Source organism: Carassius carassius, chromosome 23 (assembly GCF_963082965.1).
Source record: "Carassius carassius chromosome 23, fCarCar2.1, whole genome shotgun sequence".
Lineage (NCBI taxonomy): Eukaryota > Metazoa > Chordata > Actinopteri > Cypriniformes > Cyprinidae > Carassius > Carassius carassius.
The window spans coordinates 13,902,880-13,926,317 of NC_081777.1; the positions used below are offsets into that span (position 1 = coordinate 13,902,880).

At 39.1% G+C, this 23,438-nt stretch overlaps 1 protein-coding gene across 1 annotated transcript; it reads left to right on the forward strand.

Annotated features, from left to right (window-relative positions):
- Positions 1-2,279: 2,279 nt before the first annotated feature.
- LOC132101164 (extracellular calcium-sensing receptor-like) lies at positions 2,280-23,096 on the forward strand. The gene is made up of 6 exons (XM_059505876.1): positions 2,280-2,433; positions 2,520-2,652; positions 20,064-20,247; positions 20,421-20,646; positions 21,990-22,106; positions 22,201-23,096. The coding sequence occupies exons 1-6, from the start codon at positions 2,280-2,282 to the stop codon at positions 23,094-23,096; spliced, it is 1,710 nt and encodes a 569-aa protein (XP_059361859.1).
- The last annotated feature ends 342 nt before the right edge of the window (positions 23,097-23,438 follow it).

A 23,438-nucleotide genomic window follows, 5' to 3' on the forward strand; every position in this document is an offset into this window, starting at 1 on the left:
GAGCCCAGCCTACAATCTCCCCACGGTACGAGGCATAAGCCCGAGCCCACCGATGACGGAGAGCCAGAGAGCAACCCGTCAGACCAGGTGCGAGAGCCGGCGACACTGCCCACCACGAGGGAGCAAAATGTGGAGCGCCAAATGGGTCAAAATGAGGGGGTTTCCAATTCACCTATGCCAGATCTTCCGTTAAGCCCAGGACGGGCTCCTGATCCTCCTGTAAGCCCAGGACGGGCTCCTGATCCTCCTGTAAGCCCAGGACGGGCTCCTGATCCTCCTGTAAGCCCAGGACGGGCTCCTGATTCTCTGTTAAGCCCAGGAAGGGCTCCTGATTCCCCGTTAAGCCCAGGACGGGCTCCTGTTCCCCCGTTAAGCCCAGGACGGGCTCCTGTTCCCCCGTTAAGCCCAGGACGGGCTCCTGTTCCCCCGTTAAGCCCAGGACGGGCTCCTGATCCTCTGTTAAGCCCAGGACGGGCTCCTGTTCCCCCGTTAAGCCCAGGACGGGCTCCTAATCCTCTGTTAAGCCCAGGACGGGTTCCTGTTCCCCCGTTAAGCCCAGGACGGGCTCCTGATCCTCTGTTAAGCCCAGGACGGGCTCCTGATCTTCCGCTAAGCCCAGGACGGGCTCCTGATCTTCCGTTAAGCCCAGGACGGGCTCCTGATCTTCCGTTAAGCCCAGGAAGGGCTCCTGATCTTCTGTTAAGCCGAGGACGGGCTCCTGAACCCCCGTTAAGCCCAGGACGGGCTCCTGAACCCCCGTTAAGCCCAGGACGGGCTCCTGATCCTCCGTTAAGCCCAGGACGGGCTCCTGATCCTCCGTTAAGCCCAGGAAGGGCTCCAGCCCCAGAGCTTACTCCAATGCCTGCTCCTCCAAAATTCCCACCCTCCCACCCACTCCTGCCTCCTCCTCCGCTGTCGTCTGGCTGCCCCTCTGCTCGCCCTCAGCCTACCATCATTGTGGTGCGAGCTCAGCGGGACCGCCAGCGACGCCTTGGTCGGCGTCTCCCTCACCTCCGCCTCCAGCCTCTGAGGCCTGGACTCCGCCTCGGCCCGTTGACCCGTCGGCTCCACCATGGCTCCTAGCTCCTTCCTCTCCGCCGTGGCCCGGCAGTCCGCAGGCTCTGCCTGGCTCCCTCGTCCCTCCGGCTCCGCCTTGGTCTGGCGTCGTCCATCCTATGCCTCGGGACTCCACTCCTCCGGCTTCGCCTCATCCCTCCGTCCCTCCGGCTCCGTCAGGCTCCTTCATCCCCTCGGCTACACCTCAGTCCTCGGTCACTCTGGCCTCACCGCGGCCTTCCGGATCCACATCGCCGCGTCAGTCACCAGAGCCATCAGTTCCGCCTAGGACCTCCGGCTCCTCTCCGTCACCCTGGCTCTTCGGCTCTCCGTCTCCGCCTCGGGCTCCTCCTCCACTTGCTCCGTTGCCGTGGGTCGAGTCCCTGGAGTCGGTGACCATTCCTCCTCCATGGCTCCTTCCACCGTCGGCCCCACCTTGGGCCGTTATGGCTGTGGCCTGGGTCCTGCTGGGTACCTCCTGCTTCAGATCCTTCCTGTCTCCTCCCTGGCTCCTCCCTCCGTCATCTCCTCCCTGGCTCCTTCCTCTGTAGTCCCTGTCTGCTGGCCCCCTCCTGGGAGGCTGTCCTCCACCGGAACCTCCTCCCAAGTTCCCACCCACGCCTCCCTTTGTTGTTTCTACGGTGCGAGGACGCACCTACCGGGAGGGGGGAGTACTGTCACACACCTGGACTCATTTTGTGTGTTTTTGCCCCTGTGACCCAGTTTCTGTCTCTATGTGGTTTGATTAGTTCCCAGGTGTGTCTAGTCATTTCCGCATGTGTTCCATGTCCCTGTTAATTTAGTAATTCCATCCACCTGTGTTTTCCCTATTATCCCTTGTATAAAAGCCTTGTCCTTTCAGTTCTGTTTTGTCGGGTCTACTCGTCTACTTGTTACTTGTCAACTTGTCTACTTGTCCGCTTGTTACCTGTTACTTGCCACTTGCCACTTGCCACCTGTTATTAGCTACTTACCTTGCCTATGTTTGATTTAATAAATCCTTGTTTCGTTTATCCCTCGGCTCCGTGTTCCTTCCAGCAGCGTAAGCCGTGACATGATGATAGAAAAATATCAAAAATATCGGGACTTCCGGTATGCCTCGTGGTGAATAGATGTGGTTGGAAGTCGCTCCGTGAACATTCATTCATTTTCTTTTCAGCAGTGCTATTTATTTTACCTTTTTTTAAAGCAAATAATCGACTATGAAAAATTAACAAAGAAGAATGCCAAAACCAGGAAAATCAGGTCGAAACATTGTAGAAATGCTGACTGACAAAGGGAGCGACCAAGCTGCTAAAGCTAATGCTACCACTTCAGTACAGGTGGAGGAAGAGATCACGCCAACTTCCTTGAAGGATTTAATTTCATCCACCATCCGTTCAGAAATCTCTTCACTACAGTCTGAATTTTTGTCTGAGTTCGTTCTGCCATTTCCACATTACAAACAACCTTGTCATCGCAAGCTCAAAAGATCGGAGACATTGAAGAGGCACTCAACGACTCAGTCGGCCGGTTGACGGCAGTGGAGAAACTGTGCAGCACGCTGCAATCAGAAAACACCAGCCTCAAACTCAAGCTGGACGACCTGGAGAATCGGTCACGGAGGCAAAATCTAAGAATTATTGGAATACCAGAGGGCTCGGAGGGCCAAAGTCTGGTTGCTTTTATGGCCTCATTTTTTACTGAACTGTTTGGAGACGGCACCTTTAAGCGACCACTGGAAATTTATCGAGCTCATCGTGTTGGCCAAAAATCTCAACAAAACACTTGTCCTAGGTATATGCTGGTCCGACTCCATCATTACCAAACCAAAGAACTCATTTTGAAGCTGAGTCGCGAACTGGGCTCTTTGGAGTTTAATGGTGGTGTGGTTTGTATCTTCCCAGACATGTCTACTGAGGTGGCGAGACGCCGTGCTGAATTCAAAGACGTGAAAACAGCACTCCGCAATGCTGGCATCACTTACGGAATGTTGTATCCCACCAGACAGGCAGTGATGGACTTTTGTGTTATGTTTTTTGGATGGATGTTTTTTGTGTTATGAAAAGGGAGGTAGGTAGCCCATACGCAATCCTAAGTCGCTAAAATCTTGCCCCGTTCTATAAACCGAACGATGTGTTGGATGCCATTCTACTGTTCTACCTTTTTTCTGGGTTGGATGACATGCATCATATAGACTACTGATGAAATAATAAACTCTATATGTTACTTAACTCCTGTTCACGGAGCACTGCCGAAAGGGCAGCTAAAGTTGCAAAAACTAGTTTTTTTTTTTTTTTTTGTACCTGACTGTTACGTTCCTTTCAGTTAGGTTTGTTAATATTTCGGATGTTCGATCCTATGTAAGCTTTGGACAGCTTATTTTATTTTTATTTTTATGTTTTGTTTTTTTCTGCACCTTCAGCCATCTCTTATTTACAAACCCTCTTCATCATGCTCTATTTTTAAAATCATAATCTTTTACCTTAACTATATTAAACTAAGGCTTGTTACCAATGCTTAATACACTCCAAGGGAGAGGGGACAGTGTTAAATTAATTAGTTGGAATGTAAAGGGACTAAATAATCGAGTAAAAAGTATAAAAATCTTTTGCAATTTATTTAAGTTGAAGGGCAATATATGTTTTTTGCAGGAAACCCACCTTAAGAACGCCAGCCATAAAAGCTTGATGAGGTCATTGGTGGGACAGGTGTTCCACTCTGGATTTAATTGTGAAGCTAGAGGTACAGCCATTTTAATTAACAAGAATACTCCATTTAATCCTTCTAAAGTTATTTCAGACCCCAATGGTAGATATGTGATCATTTCAGGAAACCTTTATGGTAATCAAGTTGCTTTAGCAAGTGTTTATGTCCCTAATTGGGATAATCCAGACTTTTTTGTAAAACTTTGTTCTAATTTTCCTGGACCTGAATGTTTACCAATTGATTATGGGAGGTGACCTTAATTGTGTCCTGAATACTGCTTTAGATCGGTCATCTCCCAAACCATCTCCCTTGTCTCAATCCTCTAAAATAATTAACTCCTTTTTAGAGTGGTACGGTATAACTGATATATGGCGTCATTTGAATCCCACTTCTAAAACGTTCTCTTTTTTTCTCCAGTTCACCATACTTATTCACATATCGATTATTTTATCATTGACAGCAAACTTACTCTGTTAGTAAATCTTCCTCTTATGGTAGTATAGTAATCTCTGATCATGCCACAGTAATTCTTGAATTGGCCCTCCCTGAGGGTTCTAATTTTTGGAGAATGAATGTATTACTTTTATCAGATAGCCACTTTGTTGAGTTTATCTCCGAAAAGATCAGTACTTTTCTAGAGGTTAACTCCACCAAAATAATTTCTGTATCTCTTCTCTGGGACACTTTCAAATCTTATTTGCGTGGAGAAATAATTTCCTGCTCTGCTTATATCAAAAAGATTTGTGATAAAAAGCTCTGGAACTTTCTAGTCAAATTGGTCAGTTGAACCAGAAATATACAAAATGTCCAACCCCGTTACTATATAAGGAAAGGGCTTTTTTGCTTTCCGAATATTATCTTCTTTCCACAAGCCATGCTGAATACCTTTTACTTAAGCTGAGACACCGATTCTATGAGTTTGGCGATAAACCGAGTAAAGCACTTGCATTACAACTTAGGCTACAAACTGCAAGCAGCTTTATTGCTCAAATTCAAGACACAGCAGGGAATATTATATCAAACCCTCAAGAAATTAATAATAAATTTAAACTGTTTTATTCTTCATTGTATCAGTCTGACTCCCTCAAAGATCTTATTGATCACTTTTTTGAAAATCTTGACATCTCTCAAATTAGTAACAAGTCAAAAACCAAATTATAGGATCCTATTAGGTTAAGCGAAATTCAGCAAGCTATTTCTCAGATGCAGAGCGGAAAATGCCCAGGTCCAGATGGAATTCCCATAGCCTGGGAAAACCCAGACTACTTCCGGCGAATTTCAATTCTCTCTACAGAATAGTCTGGCAAAGAGGACTATCTAGCTCGTTTCTGTGCCGCCGAAATCGCGGCACCAATCAGAAACGTTTAGGCGGGGTTTACACGATGACGACAGCGCAGCGACGGTAAAGCAGATTTTGTACATTACAAAGATGGATGCTGCAGAGGAACATTCATTCGAAACTGCTATCGCGTCTGTTTTAAGTGATTTAAACTTTAACTTTGCGTTAAAACCCGAGCAAAGAACAACACTTGAAGCCTTCATATCAAAAAAAGATGTTATCGCTGTCTTACCGACTGGATTCGCTCTGCATACGTCATCTCCTTCATCGCTCTGATTGGTTTTAGGTCTATCCAATTGCGCCCAGAGGCATTTGAACGAGGTCCGTCGGTGACGCCCCTTTAGAAACGAGACGTCTAATAGGCTTTGCCAGACCCTAACTCAGTTTCAACTGAAAAGGGTCTGGTTTTAACCAGGCTAGCATTCCCACAGAGTTTTTAAAAAAGTTCTCTCTCCAGCTCTCCCCACTCCTTCTTTTGGTTTTTGAAGAATCCCTAAATGATGGGCATCTTCCTCACTCCATGTGTCAGGCGTCAATATCATTGATCCTGAAACCTAACAAAAACCCACTAGATTGTGGGTCTTATCGTCCAATTTCCCTTCTTAATGTCGATGTGAAAATCCTGGCTAAGATTCTCTCTTTAAGATTGGAATCTGTTATTCAAGACGTCATTCATCTAGACCAAACTGGCTTTATGAAAAATAGACAAAGTTTCTTTAACCTTAGAAGGCTGATGAATATAATTTATACCTCATCAGACTCATACATGCCAGAAGCCCTAGTCTCTCTTGATGCGGAGAAAGCTTTCGACTGTGTTGAGTGGGACTGCTTATTTTATACATTAAAGGTCCCGTTTTTCGTGCTTTTTTTGAAGCTTTGATTGTGTTTACAGTGTGCAGTATAACATGTGTTCATGTTTCACGTGTAAAAAAACTGTATTTTTCACACAGTTCACCTATCTTTATACCGCTGTTTTCACTGTCATAAAAACGGGCTGATGACTTCCTTGTTCTATAAAGTCCCTCCTTCAGAAATACGTAACAAGTTCTGATTGTGCCAGCGGTTCCTGTGTTGTGATTCGACACTAGCTTAGAGCACGCTTCCCTCCTGGAAATGCGATTGGGCTAGTTTTGAGAAGCAAGTGGGTAGGATTTGTTTTGAAAACCTGGCAATCCTGATCTGAACCATAGACAGTAAAAGAACGCACGTGCTGGAGATGTACTTATAATCACAGGAGCGTTTTTACTGACGAGATGCGCATGAAAATCGCATTTGATTTTTTTGCACCCTAACATCTAGTTAACAAAGCTAAACAGCATTGCACTTTGTGTAATAAGTTACAGAAACTGTTAAACGCACCAACTTAAATAATAAAATACACTTAGCGGTTGTGGTCCATAAACAACGCCTTCTCCAGACAAAGAGGGAACTGCTCCATCTTTCAAGAATAGTCTTTGTGCGAATCCGGCATTAAACTGATTCAGATTGAGCAAGCTGTCCTCAGCAAAATGTGCTGCACATAGTTTTACATGTGGATTATAATTTTCGGGAACCGAGTTAAACATAAATTATAACCATTAATCTCCAAGTACAGTGTCCCTGTGAAGTACAAACAAAGGTGATTGGACTCCGAGATGAAAATAACAGTGTTTCGACGACATGGCGACAAACACAAATGCAACTCTTCCCTTCTCCGTCGGAGCGCAACAAGACCACACACCCTTTTTTGTGTATTCATGTGGGCAGAGGTTAGTCAAAAAACTGTTTTAGTGACATCGTTACTGCAGGAACCCGAGAGATGTAGTCCAAACGGGTCATTTTTTGTAGGCGAATTCTGTAATAATATAAAATATCTCGCTTGGCTATGAACTTTGAGTTTTAGAATTTTACAGATATTATTTATAGTCTAACAACAACATTACACACTAACTAAAGTTTAAAACATGGGATCACGAAGAACGGGACCTTTAAAAAAATTTGGGTTTGGTGATAAATTTTTGTCCTGGGCTATTTTCTTCTCCTGTGGCATCGGTAAAAACGAATGGTTTTACTTCTGAATATTTTTCTCTTCACTGTGGGACAAGACAGGGTTGCCCCCTCTCCCCACATTTGTTTGCTATGGCTATAGAACATCTTGCAATCTCTTTTTGTACTAACTGTAATATTACTGGCATTCATAGAGCAGGAAAAGAGCAGAAAATTTCCCTCTATGCTGATGACATAGTGTTCTATATCTCAAATCCAGAAACTTGTCTTCCACATGTTTTAAGTATTTTAGGAAAATGTGGTAGTGTCTCAGTTTACAAATTAAACTTGCATAAGAGTGAGTTTTTTTTTTTACAATCAACACAGTTGCAAGAGATCTTTCAGCATCAACTCTTCCATTTAAATCAACCTCAGATAATTTTCGTTACCTGGGAGTTACAGTAACAAGGAAACATGTAGATCTCTTCAAACATAACTTTATTCCAATCTTGGAGAGAACAAAAGAGGATATTGCTAGATGGAAAACTCTAACACTCTCACTGGTAGGTAGAATTAATGCCATAAAAATTAATATTTTACCCATATTTTTTATTTCTATTTCAAAATATTCTGGTATTTATACCAAAATCATTTTTTAATTCACTAGATATAATTATTTAAGATTTTATTTGGAACGGAGGCCCAGTAAGAATACAGAAACTATTCCTTCAGCAATCCAAAAAACTAGGTGGATTCGCACTTCCATATTTCTTATTTTACTACTGGGCTGCAAACATTCATAGCATTTTATATTGGAGTCATTATGGTCTTTGTCATTGGGTGCCGGTATGGGTTGAAATAGAATGTGACTTTTGTAGCCAAGTCTCTTTACATGCTTTGTTATGTTCTTCTATTCCTATAAAACTTTCCCACTATTCTTCAAACCCTTTAGTTCTGCATAGTCAAAAAATTTGGCAACAATTTAGAAAACACTTTGGCTTTCAGAAAATGTCAGGTCTGTCTCCTATATATAAAAATCCATCTTTTTTTTCTTCCATTTGCATTATGGTTTAGAAGGGGATTGTAAATATTAATGATCTTTTCCACAATACTTTTGTAACCTTTTCATATTTATCAAACATTTAATCCTCCGAAAACTTTAGATACCTTCAGATTTGTGAATTTATAAGAAATAAATTCTCTCACTTTCCTAATGCACCTCTGAAACAAGAGATTGATCAAATTTTAGAAATCAAAGTCTCTAAAGGTGCCGTTTCCAATATTTACAAAACATTTTTTTCAATTACTGCACTCTCAGATTTTTCACCCATGTCTAACATAAAGCAGAATTGGGAATCCAATCTTAATCATGTCTTTACTGATGAAGAATGGTCAAAGGCACTTCGAGTTCATACGACCTCTATTTGTGCTCGTCACTCACTAATACAGTTCTGGATTTGCCCAGCATTAACCTCTTTCTGGACTTCAATCTTCAAGTCAATCCCTACTGTTTTCATGTTAGATGTTGAACCCTGCCCTTTGGTGGCACTATTTGGTCTTAATCCCGCAAATGTATCCTTATCATCTCTACAGTCAAATGCTTTAGCTTTTTGCTTAATAATTGCCAAAAGGCTTATACTAATCCTATTCCACCTAGTTACTTTTATTGGATGCATGACCTTTTGCAGTTTATTCAAATAGAAAAAAAATAGATTTACAATGACTGGCAGTACAGAACAATTTCATATGATCTGGCAACCTTTTCTTTTGCATTTTAAAAAATAATTATTTTTCTATAAATAAACGTTTATGCAGCCTCTGCTTTGAATTTGACCCTAGCAGTTTTTGTCCTCTCTCTCGTCCCTGTTTGTTTAAGACGAAGAGTACATACAAAAGGGAAATCAATTGTATTTGGTTTTCTTGACAGATGGCAGTGATTGAAAAAAGGTGTAAAGTTTGTTCCCTTTTTTTATTCTTTTTTTCCTTAGAAATATTTACAGTTTTTGCTGTATTTATTTATATTGCTACCATATTGTACATGTATACTACATTACGCGTTTTCCTAATTGTATTATCGTGTAATTGTCAGGAGAAACGGGCTGGATTCAGTTGCGGGCTTACACTGAGTTTTATTGAAAGCAGATGAAACAAGGCAGATGAGTATCGTTCCACAGTTTAGCTCGTTCGACAGCCGAATACCAGAGACATGAGAGCTGGAATCTTCTTGGAGTACTGCATTCGTGAGAACAAGAGGCAGAGCAAAACAGCAAAAGACACTGGAGCCTGAAGACAAGACAAGGTGAGTACACAGACCAGCTCAAGCTAATGGTAAGAGTTACAACAGTCTGGCCACAAACAGAGAAACACAGGGAATTATAAAGAGAAAAAATTAGAAGAGCATTGAGAACAGGTGGCGAACAATTAAGGTTAACAATGGAGAAACAAGGAGGGCGGGGAAAACTCAAATCAAACAGGTAGAAGCAGTGAGCTGTCAAACCATCCAAACATTCAAAACCCCAAAAGGCAGGTGATTAGCCCCAAACCCTGACAGTAATGTACTAGTATGTTGTGAAGCAAGCATTTATACTAATTTAAAAACTTTTTTTTCTTAAGTCAATATGTTGAAAAAAACATTGTATTGTCTTTTATTATCTCTCTGATTGTTAAAATACCAATAAAAAGAGTTAAACTAAAATATCAATAGACACTAGTTGGTAGTGGTTTTCAATGACTTTTTTGTGGGTAGGTGGGTGTGTGTGTGTGTGTGTGTGTGTGTGTGTCTGAGAGAGAGAGAGAGAGAGAGAGAGAGAATTTTAACATCCTTTATAACAAATATAATTTACCACACAATTAAATTACAATATTAATTTATACATAAAAAACTCCTCACAAACGTGTAAAAACCAAATCACCTTCGAAAACAGAGCACAAAGCCTCATTGTAACACCAAATTTCCTCAAAAGCAGCAAGATCATCCATATGTTTATAGTATCTAAAATCTATCAGTATTCTTGCTTGCACCATGTTTGAAAACAATGTAACCACATTCGGTTCCAAATTTTGTTCCATCTTTTTATTTCTACTTACATAGATAGCCAGTTTTGCCTGGCCTAAAATAAAATTCATCAATTGACAAATAAACCTTTTGTTCCTTACATATTTACAACCAAAAATAAATAGCACCATAGAAAAAGATTCATTACAATTCTTAAAAATGCTACCTAAAAACAAAAATAAAGATTCCAATCTAGCACAATTCGCAAATGTATGAAAGATGGTCTCTCTCTCAGTGCAAAAAGGACAACCAGCATCAATCTCAGGATTTATGATTGAAGTAAAAGCATTGACAGCGACAGCACCGTGTAGAATTCTCCACTGCAAATCACCTGCTTTTTTGGTCAACGGTGGTTTATATAGTGCTCTCCACTCAGGCTTCTTATCCATATTCAACTTAAAAAAAGCACGCCATGGAGTATCAGTTTTCTCATTTAACATTTTTTTGTTAAAATTAATTACACAACATTTATACAGAACTTTCCCAGTGCATGAAAATAAATCTACACACATGGAATCAACAACTTCAAAAAAGACACCGGAAAACCCTTCTAAATTCAAAGAAAAAAACAAACAAGGAAAAGAGTCTTTAGGATTTGGGTTGCAGAGGCCATCACCATACTCAGTCAGCAGAGTCCTTTCTGCTGCATTTAGAGTTGTTGACCATTTCTCTAATAGCTGTGCAATCAGACGCGTTGATCTAAATCCCAAACGTTGAGCCGTTCCCTCCTCATTCTTAAAATCAGGTTTAGCTATTTCCAATAGCTGTCCCAATTTGGCAACTTTACTATTAATGAGTGTCTTGCTAAGTCCTGGGAAAAGTCCACTGACAGACAAATCCAGACGTGCTCCACACATTAGAGGCTCTTCCAGTAGCCAATGAAGAGATGGTGGAACTTCTGCTTTTTTAAAAAAGAAAAGACTCCAAACTTTAAAAATATTTCTATAAAACACTGGCAGGCTAGAAGTATTCAGTTTCAATGGATCCATTAGAAAAAGAGTTCTATCCAGTCCCAAACCCTCAAGGTTTTGTAAAATTACGTATGTAACAGCACACCATTTAAAATCAACTGAACCAACTAGTAGTTTCTGCACAAACTGCAAACGAAAGGTTGCTATCCTACTTTGAAGGTGTATTAACCCATGTCCACCCTCTTCTTTTGGCAAGAATAACACATTCTGTGGGACCCAATGCAATTTATCCCAGAAAAAATCTACCAAAATAGCCTGGATTTTGGTTAACAGTTGTGAGGGAGGGTCAACACAGGCAAACCTGTGCCACAATGAAGATGCAACCAAATTATTAATAATTAAAATACGACCTCTGTATGACATCTTCGGCACTAAACATTTCCATTTATTTAGACGACCTTTAACTTTTTCAATGACTCCTTCCCAATTTTTCTGTACTGTAGAATCATCACCCAAAAACACTCCCAAGTATTTAAAACCAAATTTTCCCCAACTTAACCCTTCGGGAAGTTCTGGCTTCCCATCTGCCCACTTACCTAACAATAAAGATTCACTTTTACTCCAGTTTATTCTTGCAGAAGATAAACCTTTAAATGTTCTAAGTAATCTTAACAGGACCTGAATATCACTTTGCCTGGTAATCATGACTATTACATCATCAGCATATGCTGACAATATAAGATTTTTTTTACAGTTTGGCAAGCATATACCATGGAGTTTGGCTCTTATTTGCTGTAAAAGTGGTTCTATTGCCAAAGAATAAAGCATACCAGACAACGAACACCCCTGTCTAATACCTCTATGAACACTAAAAGGAGCACATAAACCACCGTTCACCTTAAGAATACTCTCAACGTCACTATAAAGAACTTTAATACAATTTATAAAATTCTGACAAAACCCAAAAGCCTCTAAAACCGTCCACAAGTAGCAATGCTCAACACGATCAAAAGCTTTCTCTTGGTCTAAAGAGATTAACCCACAGTCTAAATTTAACTACTTGGAGACTTCCAAAACATCACGAACCAATGAAATATTATCAAATACTGATCTACGGGGAACACAGTAAGTCTGGTCAGGATGGATGACACTATCCATCACTCCTGCTAGCCTGTTGGCCAAGGTTTTAAAAAGCAGTTTATAATCACTACAGAGTAGTGATACGGGCCGCCAACACTTAATCTCTGTAAGATCGCCCTTCTTAGGCAGGAGGGTTAGTACTGCTCTACGGCAGCTCACAGGCAGCTGACCTTCAGCCAGGCTTTCATTCAACACATCCAAAAGGTCCTCTTTCAGATCTGACCAGAAAGATTTGTAAAAATCAACTGGCAAACCATCAATTCCCGGTGCTTTTCCAGACTCCATTTTTTTGGAGAGCCTTATACAGCTCTCCTGTGCTCAAAGCACCCAAGATTTCAGTGTTGGCTTCCTCTGATACCTGGGGTAAGTCATCAAAATCTCACTTTCACCCCTGTATCTGGCTCCAAGTTCATTCCTATACAAGTTCTCATAAAAAGTAGCTGCTCTCTTGCGAATGTCAACAGGGTCAGTTAATAAACCCCCAGATTCAGAGCGCAAGGCATGGATGGCCCTGCTCCAGCATCCATCTGGTCCAAACTCTGGAACCGAGACCTGACCAGGGCCCCCTGTGCTTTGCCACCCAGCAAATCAGCCAACTGTGTCTTTTTATTTAAAAGAGAGTACAAATAACTTTGGGCACCAGTTGTCTCAGCCAATTCTTGACGTTTTAAAATGTCAGCCTCCAAGATGTTCATACTCAAAGTTATCTTTCTAGTGAGGTTTTGAGTGTATTGTAAACAAAAACAATTTATTTGGGCTTTTCCAAAATCCCACCACTGCCGTTCAGCTGCCAGTATGCACTCCTTGGTTTAATGGAATTCAGAAACACAGAACACTGCACCATACTGTGATCAGAGAGACTCAGTGGTGTAATTAAACATCTTCTTACAATATTACAATGATGCTTAAAAACATAAAATCGATCAAGTCTAGCCAGAGAAATCACACTGTCACGAATATGAGTCCAAGTATATTGTCTTTGTTTCTCGTGAAATTGTCTCCAGATGTCACACAAATCGTGTGTCTTAACAAGCTGGGTTAGTAAATTTCGAGAGGGTAAATGGGGTTTGACGTGATTCCTGTCCAAATTTGACAACGTACAATTAAAATCACCACCCAAGAATAAATGTTCCTCCCCACAGCATTTTTGTAAAACAGAGCACAATATATTCAAAAAAATAATTCTTTCTACTGCTGAAGTTGGAATATACACACAAATAAAAACTAAAACAAACTGTTCAAAAGTAGCTCTCACTTTTAAAAGCCTACCTTTAACTATTTCCTCAACCTGATAAGAATGTGGACTGAAAGTTTTAGCAAAAAGAATGACCACCCCTCACTAAGTGAGGAAAATACTCATCAACACGCACCCCTCTCTTATTTTTGGTGGCTCTGAGAAAAAGCTTAATGTCATCCACTTCATAACTTCGGGTAGAAAAATCACTCTGAGATAAACTGACGCTGGAATCGGAAGACTCAGTGCCACTTTCCATTCCGTCTTCACCATAAACCTCCTCTACATCTACTTTCTTAGCCTTAACGGCTTGAAACTCAACAGATTTTTTTCTTTTAGATGGAACTTTGAATTCACTTTGCCCCGTCTCCATTCCAATGCCATCACAAACCAAATCGGGCTGCCAAACGTTGACCGATCTATAGCTTTGTCTCTTGTCCGTCTTAAAAGCAGACTTACGAGGCTGAACATTCAAGGTTTCAGCACTCGCAGTGGCCGATGTATTTACATCATCTGCATCTTTGGGATCAGTTTCCTGAATCACATTCGCTGCGCCCTCACTCTCAGACGGATCCACAATAGTTTTCTCCTCCACTGCACCTGTTTCTGCCACAGGCGGCCCAGCCTCAACAGGCTCGCCTGCTTTAACATCATTCGCAGAGTCGTTTTCTTTATTTTTAACAGGGCAAGCGCGAACCAAGTGACCCGTCTCCCCGCAATTAAAACATTTCATTTTGTCCGTTGTAACATAAACAACATAGTCAAAATCATCGGCTTTCAGATGCAGTGATAGATCGAGCTCCTCGTCATCTTTTAAAATCATGTAAACGAAACGTCTAAATGACACCACATGTTTTAAGAGAGGCGAACCGCAACCAATTGGTATCATCTTAATAGGTGACACCAATTTGCCATATCGAGACATAATTCTCACTAATGTTTCATCACTTATGAAAGGGGGAACATTTGACAGCAGCACTTTTTTGGACGGCATGGAAAGTGGGAGGACTGGAGTAAAAAGATTGTCAACAACAATTCCAGTCTCAACCAACTCATTTGCTTTTTCTATAGAGTTAAGAAAAATAACTATAGCACTATTCATTTTAGAGGCTGACATGATGTTCTCATGTCCTATAACTTCTCCTACAGCTAGACAACAGTCTTCCACGCTCACCGCGGACGCCACTTTAACCCCATGGCGCCGCGTGAGTTTACTCAAACCTTGCATACGTGGGGCCGTCATGCTGCCCGCAAAAAAAAAAAGCACGGTAGCACGCGGCCCAAACCAACAAACACACCACCACTTCTTAACAATAACCCATACAAGAAAAGAAAGAAAAGAAAGAAAAGAAAGAAAGAAAAAAAGAATTCACTCACAAGCTCCAATTCACTCGCAAACGCTCCTCTCACACTCAGCAGCCACACGTCACACCGGAAGTGAGAGAGAAAGAGAGAGAGACCGAGATAGAGAAAGAGTGTGATTGTTTGAAATATTGAGAATATTGTACAGGCTCACCTCTTCATTTATGTGTGTGTTTGATCTGCATTGTGTTGGATTTATTGATAAAAAAAAAAAAACAATCTTCGAATTTTAGTGTTTCCCATTCATTTCTTATGGGCAGGGGCACATTAATGCAGGGCTTTAAGGGGCTGAAGCCCAGGGGCCTACACGTGGGAGGGGCCTACTGGCTGCTGGGAAATTATTTTTTTTAATAGTTATTTGTATATGCGTCAGAGGGAAACAGTAAGGAGATGTTTTAATTGTTTACTAATTTTCTGACTAATTTTAATTTACTGTTTTCCTAGTCTGTTTCGCAAGGACGAGGTTGCTACTGTAAAGATGTGGGGCCTCTGGATATCTTAAGGTGCCCCTGTCTGTTGGAGAATTTTAGTTTTTTTTTTTTTTTTTTTTCATTATTATTACTATTTGTGTTTGTGTTTCAACTAACGTATTTTTCGGACTATAAGTCGCACCTGAGTATAAGTCGCATCAGTCCAAAAATACGTCACGATGAGGAAAAAAACTTATATAAGTCGCACTGGACTAAGACATATATAAGTCGCATTTATTTAGAACCAAGAACCAAGAGAAAACATTACAGTCTACAGCCGCGAGAGGGCGCTCTATGCTGCTCAGTGGTAGACTACAGGAGCACTGAGCAGCATCTCTGGCAGCATAGAGCGCCCTCTCGCGGCTGTAGACGGTAATGATTTCTCTTGGTTCATTTCTCTTGGTTCATGTCAAATTAATTTTGAAAAATAAGTCGCACCTGACTATAAGTCACAGGACCAGCCAAACTTTTATGTAATATTTAATATTTATTCAACTTCAGTAAAAAATAGCATTGCAGTAAGTTCAGACAGCCAAAACCTACAAATTTGGTAAATTTGATGCCATCTGGTGACATATGATGTTTTTTTTTTTTTTTTTTTTTTTTTTTTAATTCTTTGAATTTTGATATTACCCATTAATTTCATATGATTCATTTTGGGCACAAAGGAGTCAAGGTCAAATTAAGGAGTTTATTTATTTTTATTTTTTCAACCACTTAACAGTGAGTACATTTACATACTCTAGATGTAATACTGTCCCATGGAATTGATGTTGATAGTGTTGAAATTATGCAGCCAAGCAATGATATCTCAGATCATTATTGTTGTTTTGTTCAAACTTCATATAACTAAAACTGTAAATTCTACTTCTTGTTACAAGTATGGTAGAACCATCACTTCTACCACAAAAGACTGCATTGTAAGTAATCTTCCTGATGTATCCCAATTCCATAGCATATTCAAAACCTCAGAACAACTTGATGATGTAACAGATACTATGGACTCTCTCATTTATAGCATTTATGCTTAAAACAGTCTGACACCGTGGTATAATGAGCATACCCGCACCCTAAAGAGAGGAGCCCAAAAAATGGAGCGCAACAGGAGGAAAACAAAATTAGAGGTATTTTGTATTGCTTGGTGGGAAAGTAACCTATCCTAGAGAAAAGCATTAAAAACTGCTAGGTCCGATTACTTTTCTTCTCTTTTAGAAGAAAACAAACATAACCCCAGGTATTTATTTAATACAGTGGCTAAATTAACGAAAAATAAAGCCTCAACAAGTGTTGACATTTCCCAACGTCACAGCAGTAATGACTTTATGAACTACTTTACTTCTAAGATCGATACTATTAGAAATAAAGTTGTAACCATGTAGCCATCAGCTATAGTGTCACATCAGACAGTGCACTATAGATCCCCTGAGGAACAGTTACACTGATTGTCTACTATAGGAGAGGAAGAATTGTATAAACTTGTTAAATTATCTAAACCAACAACATGTATGTTAGACCCAATTCCATCTAAGCTCCTAAAAGAGGTGCTTCCAGAAGTCATAGATCCTCTTCTGACTATTATTAACTTCTCATTGTCATTTGGATATGTGCCCAAAACCTTCAAACTGGCTGTCAAAAGTTATGAGAGAGAGAGAGACAGAGAGACTACCTCTGTGAGTCTGTGCACTTAATAGTGTTTGGCAGCAACGTATCTAGTAATAGTGAAACTTTAAGTTAATTTTCAGCACGAACAGTGCTGTTGTTATCTCGCTTGTGAGAAGTCATGTAGTTTTCAAGTTGTTAAACTATGTTACTAACAAAATCTTAGCAATAACAACATTAGCACTTATGTTAACGTTTGCGCATCTGTGAGGGAGAGAGAGTGGGAGAGATAGAGAATGTGCTTTCCTTACATAATTCATCTGAATTTTGTGGCAAAAACATTGACATGATCTGTCGTTTTTATCCTTTTGTTTACAATATTTATTTGTTTGGGCAGTGTTGTTGTGGGTTTTGGTTCTTTTGCTGTTTTTGGCTGTAAGGACCTTTGAAATAGCTCAAATCATTGGCGAAGTGATACAGGCATGTAATGCGGTCAAGACCTGCCCTTTAACTACGTTTTGTCGTGCGTTTTCCTGAAAATAATTGCACACCTTAGAACATTTGTCAGCCAATCGGATTCAAGCATTCATCAGCCATGTAGTATAATTTACATTAAGGTTCATTGAAAACTAATACTGGAATTCGAATTTTCATCATTAATATCTCATCAAGTAACGGTTGTGCTTTTATGATCCATAAAATATATATAAATATATAGTTTCTGGTAATCAACATAATAAGAAAATTTGCACAAGCCATGAGATATAAATTAAAAAAGGTACAATACCCTACAGTCTCGCTATAATAAACAATTTTTGCTATGTGATGAAATAAATTAGGAATGTAGTTTTGAGTGAAATAAGTGTGAATAAATATATTTATTAAGCATTAATAAAATGTAAATTAAAATGGCTCACTATTTGGCAGTTGTTGCATTAAAATCACCTTTTTTATTCATGAATTTATAACTGCTTAACTGATGTGTAATGCATTTGTAAATGAGTCATTTATGAAAACCTTTATAAACCCTTTAAAAGGGAACCTTAATGTAAACTGTTGCCATAAGAAAAGTTTATCAATAACATATAATGATAATAATCTTATGGTAATAATTATAGCCTATATTAAGAATATGTAGATAATTGCTGTTACTTATGTTACTGCCAGTTACAGTTGGAACCCAGATTACACTTTAAAATTAACAGTTTCATTGTGCTAGTAAAGCTAAGGTTAAACTGACAAAATACAAACTAGCAAGCCTTATTTGAAAATGTTAGAAATGTTCAAAAGTTATCTGAGTGTAGAGCAGGTGTTCATTACTATTAGCATTCACAGTCTCTTGGTACTTAAAAGACTGCAGGATCTGATTATTCTATTGGATTGTGTGTTCCCTCATGAAATGTTAAGGCCATCCCTCAATCACAGATGATCTTTATAAATTCTGTCCTCACCAGATTTATTTGTCTGTATAAATTATGGCACTACTTTATGCAGCTCTCCTCACGGTTTGGTTTCTAATGTGCATTGGTGTGCAGATTCAGTATAAAAGCAACAATAAGTGCATCTATCAGGGAGATGAGGATACATACACTTTTTACCAGCAGGGAGATGTGGTTTTGGGAGGTCTTTTCCCTTTGCATTTCAGTCCCATATCATCGATTTCTTCCTTTAAGACCAAACCTAAACCAACTAAGTATAAATTGTGTGTTAATTTTTTTTCGCCTTATAAATGCTGTTTAACAAAAACTGTATATATATAAATATATATATATATATATATATATATATATATATATATAAATATATATATATATATATATATATATATATATATATATATATATATGTATGTGTGTGTGTGTGTGTGTGTGTGTGTGTTGTGTTTGTGTGTGTGTGTGTGTGTCTAAAAATTGTTCAATCAACTGTCTGAACTCAAATGCATTTTTTACTTGTTGAATTGCAGTTATGTAATTCATTAAGTGTGTGAAATCTGTTGCAGCTTTACCCCTCGAGCCCTGAGGTGGATGCAGACAATGATATTTGCTGTGAGGGAAATAAACCAGCGGCAAGACCTTTTGCCAAATCTATCACTGGGCTACCACATCAAGGACAGTGGTGATGACATACCTGTATCTGTGAAAAGGTCTCTTCTCCTGGTCAATGGACAGCCAGAGAAGGGCAGTGGACAAAGCTGTGAAGACACACAAAAGGAGCCGAGCCCTGTAATCGTGGGAGAAGCATCATCTGGCATATCCATGGCTGTTCTGAGAAGTCTAGGCTCCTTCAAAATACCTTTAGTAAAACAAAAATATTTAAGCATTAATTTATTAGAAATAAAATAGTTTTGTCTTGGTAATAAATAATGTGATGATGTATTGATTGATAATGTAACTGTAGCCTATCATTTAGATTCACTTACGTTCAAATATATACTTTTTTATTTTTTTTTACATATGCATTAATTTGCATTTAATTTTTATTAATTATAGTATATATTGAACATTTAGGTCCATATAAAATAGTAATATCTGGTTGGTTCCTTTTCTTTTATTGCATTGCTGATTTTACTGAAATGTTGTGTTTTCATATTTTAGGTGAGCTACTTTGCATCCTGTTCATGTCTCAGTAACAAGAGAGAGTTTCCAGCATTCATGCGGACGATGCCAAGTGATGTATTTCAGATTAAAGCTTTGGTAAAACTTATCCATTATTTTCAATGGACATGGGTTGGAGTGATCGGTGTTGATACAGACTATGCTCGATTTGCCATCCAGCTCTTCTTAAAAGAGTCAGAAAATTTTAATATTTGTCCTGCTTATGTCCAACTTTATCCTGTTGCACTGACGCAAGATGCAGCTGAGGAACTTGTAAAGATTTTAAAATATTCTTCTGCCACAGTCATAATTAGCTTCACTGTGGATTCCTATTTGCATAGTATTTTAAAAGAGTGCAGACGACAAAATGTTACTCATCTTCAGTGGATTTCCAGTGAGGCCTGGTCAACTTCAAAAGCCCTCTGGGATGACTTTGGTGATTTGTTAATGGGAACATTAGGGTTTGCCATACGGAGAGCTGATATACCACAACTTGGCAGTTACCTCAGAAGAGTAAGTGATTCTGTTGCTCAGAAGTTACATTTTATCTCTGAGTTTTGGGAAGAGACTTTTCATTGTCGGCTGAATGGGTCTTTAAATACTCATGTACATGGAGAAGAGCCACAGAACTGGCCACTTTGTAATGGCAGTGAGAGTTTAGATGATGTATACACTCCCTATTTAGACGTGTCACAACTCAGAGTCTCCTACAATGTGTATAAGGCTGTGTATCTCATAGCACATGCACTACATGACATGAGTACATGTGAACCAGGAAAAGGCCCCTTTCAGAATGGGACATGTGGGTGTCTGTATCCTATTCTGCCATGGCAGGTGTGTGCTATTTTCTATTTTACATTCTTCTCCAGTAATATGCTTAGAATTAATTAGCATACAGTGTACAAATATTAAATCGACGATTCAATTATATAAAGGGAAGAATCTATAAATGTACATTTATATGTTTTAATGTGTTTGCTTTTCTTTGCATTATGCTGTCTCCTAAGCTCCTGTACTACATGAAACGAGCACATTTCACAACATTTGGAGAAGAGGTCAGATTTGATGAAAACAGTGATCCAATTGCATCCTATGACCTGATGAACTGGCAAAGAGGGTCTGATGGCTCCTTTCAGCTAGTGAGGGTGGGATTCTATGATGCCTCCCTCGAAAATGACAAAGACCTAATAATAAATGAACCAGTGATTATGTGGCACAGAGGAGAGAAGGTCTGTGCCATCCCAGTCATTACAAGATACTGCTTACTATGTTTGCTTTTTCTTCAACTCTACTTAAAAGTAATGGCTGAACTAACAATAATACAGTTTCATAATTTTAAATGGAAATGCACTGTTCATTTAATTTTGTGTACACATGTGAATATATTTATAACTGTTTAATTTTGCACTGATACTATATACATCCAATCCTGCTCCTGGATAGCCACCGTCCTGCAAAGTTTGCCCTCAACTCAAATTCCATTTGAAGTAACTTCCATACCCTGAAATGTTAACAAAAAAAAAACTTGTAAAAGCCCATGTTAATTTAATTAGATTAGATATAATTTGGTAAGGCAGCCCAAAAGTTCAGTGGGTAGTGCTGTTTCCTCAAAGCAAGAAAGTCCTTGCCTGTGGCCCGAGACATTGGAATAGGCTATGAATCTCCAACAGAGTATACGCAGTTTGAAAAAAATAAAAATAAATTGGATGGATATAATTTTGTAGTAGAGTGTTGCACAAATAAATGGTGCAGAGAGTAGGTTTTTTTTTGTCTGTGTTTTTTTTACATATTTGACCCTGTCCGTAAAAACCCAGCTAAAGTCATTTTTATTTTTTGGAGATTTACTGTTTTCTATATAAAAACATCCTTCATAAGGTAAAGAACATTCTGTGAAAATGTAACACTGATATATTTATTACTCACTAAGGCCATGTCAAATATTGAAATCATAGTAAAAATAATGGTTAAAATCAAAATTTGATGATTGTTATCTTATAATTAGGTTTTGAGACTGTAGACTGGATTTCACAGAGGGGGCCACATATTAGAAATTTTTGTTCACTTTATTAGAATCACCACAGTTTCTATGTTTATTTTAAAATATTGAAAATCAAATTGACTAATTTAGGCTAACATTTTTTTGTTTGTCTGATTGGGTAATGAGGCATACTTGAATCATGCCAACTTGTATACTTGGCCCAAATTCAGGAAATACATCTTGTAAGTAGACAAGTGGCCAAGTGCAAATACTGCAAGTGTTGGTATTGCAACAGGCACATGGATGCACCAGAAACTTTCAGCAGGGTGTGTTAAAGATGGCAGGAACTGTTGAAAAGGTGGCCCTCTAGCAGCATTTTAAACGCTTAATTTTGATTAATCTTGTACATTGGTTATCTAAAATTATTTAAATGATTGTGTAAACATCATGCATAGAAAGTATGTAGTGATATGCTCTCTCAAAAAGTACAGACTATATATATATATATATATATATGTATATATATATATATTTTTTTTTTTTTTTTTTTTTTTTTTTACTTTCTATTGTCTCTTTTGCTGTGGTCATTAGGCACCAGATTCATTGTGCAGTCAAAGCTGTCTTCCAGGCTCCAGGAAAGCCAGGCAAAAAGGAAAGCCAGTTTGCTGCTTTGACTGTATACCATGTGCTGAAGGAGAGATCAGTAATCAAACAGGTGTGAATTTCTTCACAGTCCTCATTTAATGGTATTCTAAGAAGAAAGGAATTTTGGTGGTTTATGTTCCCTCTTTCCCCCAATGTTTCCACAGACTCAATTGACTGCCTGACCTGTTCAAAGGAAACATGGCCAAACCAAGCCCAAGACCAGTGTATTCCTAAAACTTTAGAGTTTTTGTCCTTTCAGGAGCCCTTGGGAATAATTCTATGGGCATTTTCAGCATTTGGGGCCTGTGTAGCATTAGCAGTGATTGGTGTGTTTATAGTGTACATGAAGACACCAGTTATACGAGGAAACAATATAGAGTTAAGTTTCCTTCTCCTTCTGTTCCTCTGTGCATGCTTTCTGATTGGCCTAACATTTATAGGGAAGCCGACTGACTGGTTATGTCAGATTCGTTATCCAGCCTTTGGAATAAGCTTTACTCTCTGTATTTCATGCATCTTGGCAAAAACTGTAGTAGTTTTAATGGCTTTCAGAGCCACACTCCCTGGCAGTAATGTCATGAAGTGGTTTGGCCCTGCTAAACAAATATCAAGTGTAATCTTGTGCACTTTTGTGCAAGCACTTATTTGCATCATATGGTTAACAACGAATCCTCCTTTTGCTTCATACAACACCAAGTTCTTAAGTGCAACTATAACTGTTGAATGTGCTGTCGGATCTGAAACTGGATTTTGGTGTGTGCTAGGATATATTGGCTTCCTAGCTTCTTTGTGCTTCTTTTTAGCATTTTTGGCCAGAAAATTACCAGACAACTTCAATGAAGCTAAATTCATCACATTCAGCATGCTTATATTTTTTGCTGTGTGGATAACATTCATTCCAGTTTATGTGAGCTCTCGTGGAAAATATATGGTTGCTGTCCATGTCTTTGCTATTCTAGCATCTGCATTTGGTCTCTTGCTTTGTATATTTGCTCCTAAATGTTATATTGTATTACTGAAACCCGAGAGAAATGACAAAAAGCATATGATGAAAAAATAGTATTATATATAGCTAAGTTTAACTTGTATTAAAATTTCCAGTGGTTAATGTTTGCAGTCTGTAAATATGTATATGTATGTATGTATATATATATATATATATATATATATATTAGGGATGTGAAGAGATCTCGTGGCGAAAGATCTCGCGTGACTATATCCTCGCAAAACAATTTGCAGTGTTTACATTAGAGCTGCAAGATTAATCGTTTAAATATCTCAATTCAAACATGCATTCAATCTTATTCCTAAATGACAACAATTCAGCTATGTCTATTATGACTGTTTCACATCGCAAGTGTCAGTGGAGCATGAGAATCATGTTTTGTTGCTTCCCATCTTA

What these genes read in the sequence shown, in the direction of transcription:
- LOC132101164 (XM_059505876.1), top strand. Translation starts at nt 2,280, where the DNA reads ATGCCAAAACCAGGAAAATCAGGTCGAAACATTGTAGAAATGCTGACT. An exon ending in TTTAATTTCATCCACCATCC is followed by an intron (nt 2,434 to 2,519) that starts GTTCAGAAATCT and finishes TGTCATCGCAAG; the next exon opens with CTCAAAAGATCGGAGACATT. An exon ending in ATCCTATTCTGCCATGGCAG is followed by an intron (nt 20,248 to 20,420) that starts GTGTGTGCTATT and finishes CTGTCTCCTAAG; the next exon opens with CTCCTGTACTACATGAAACG.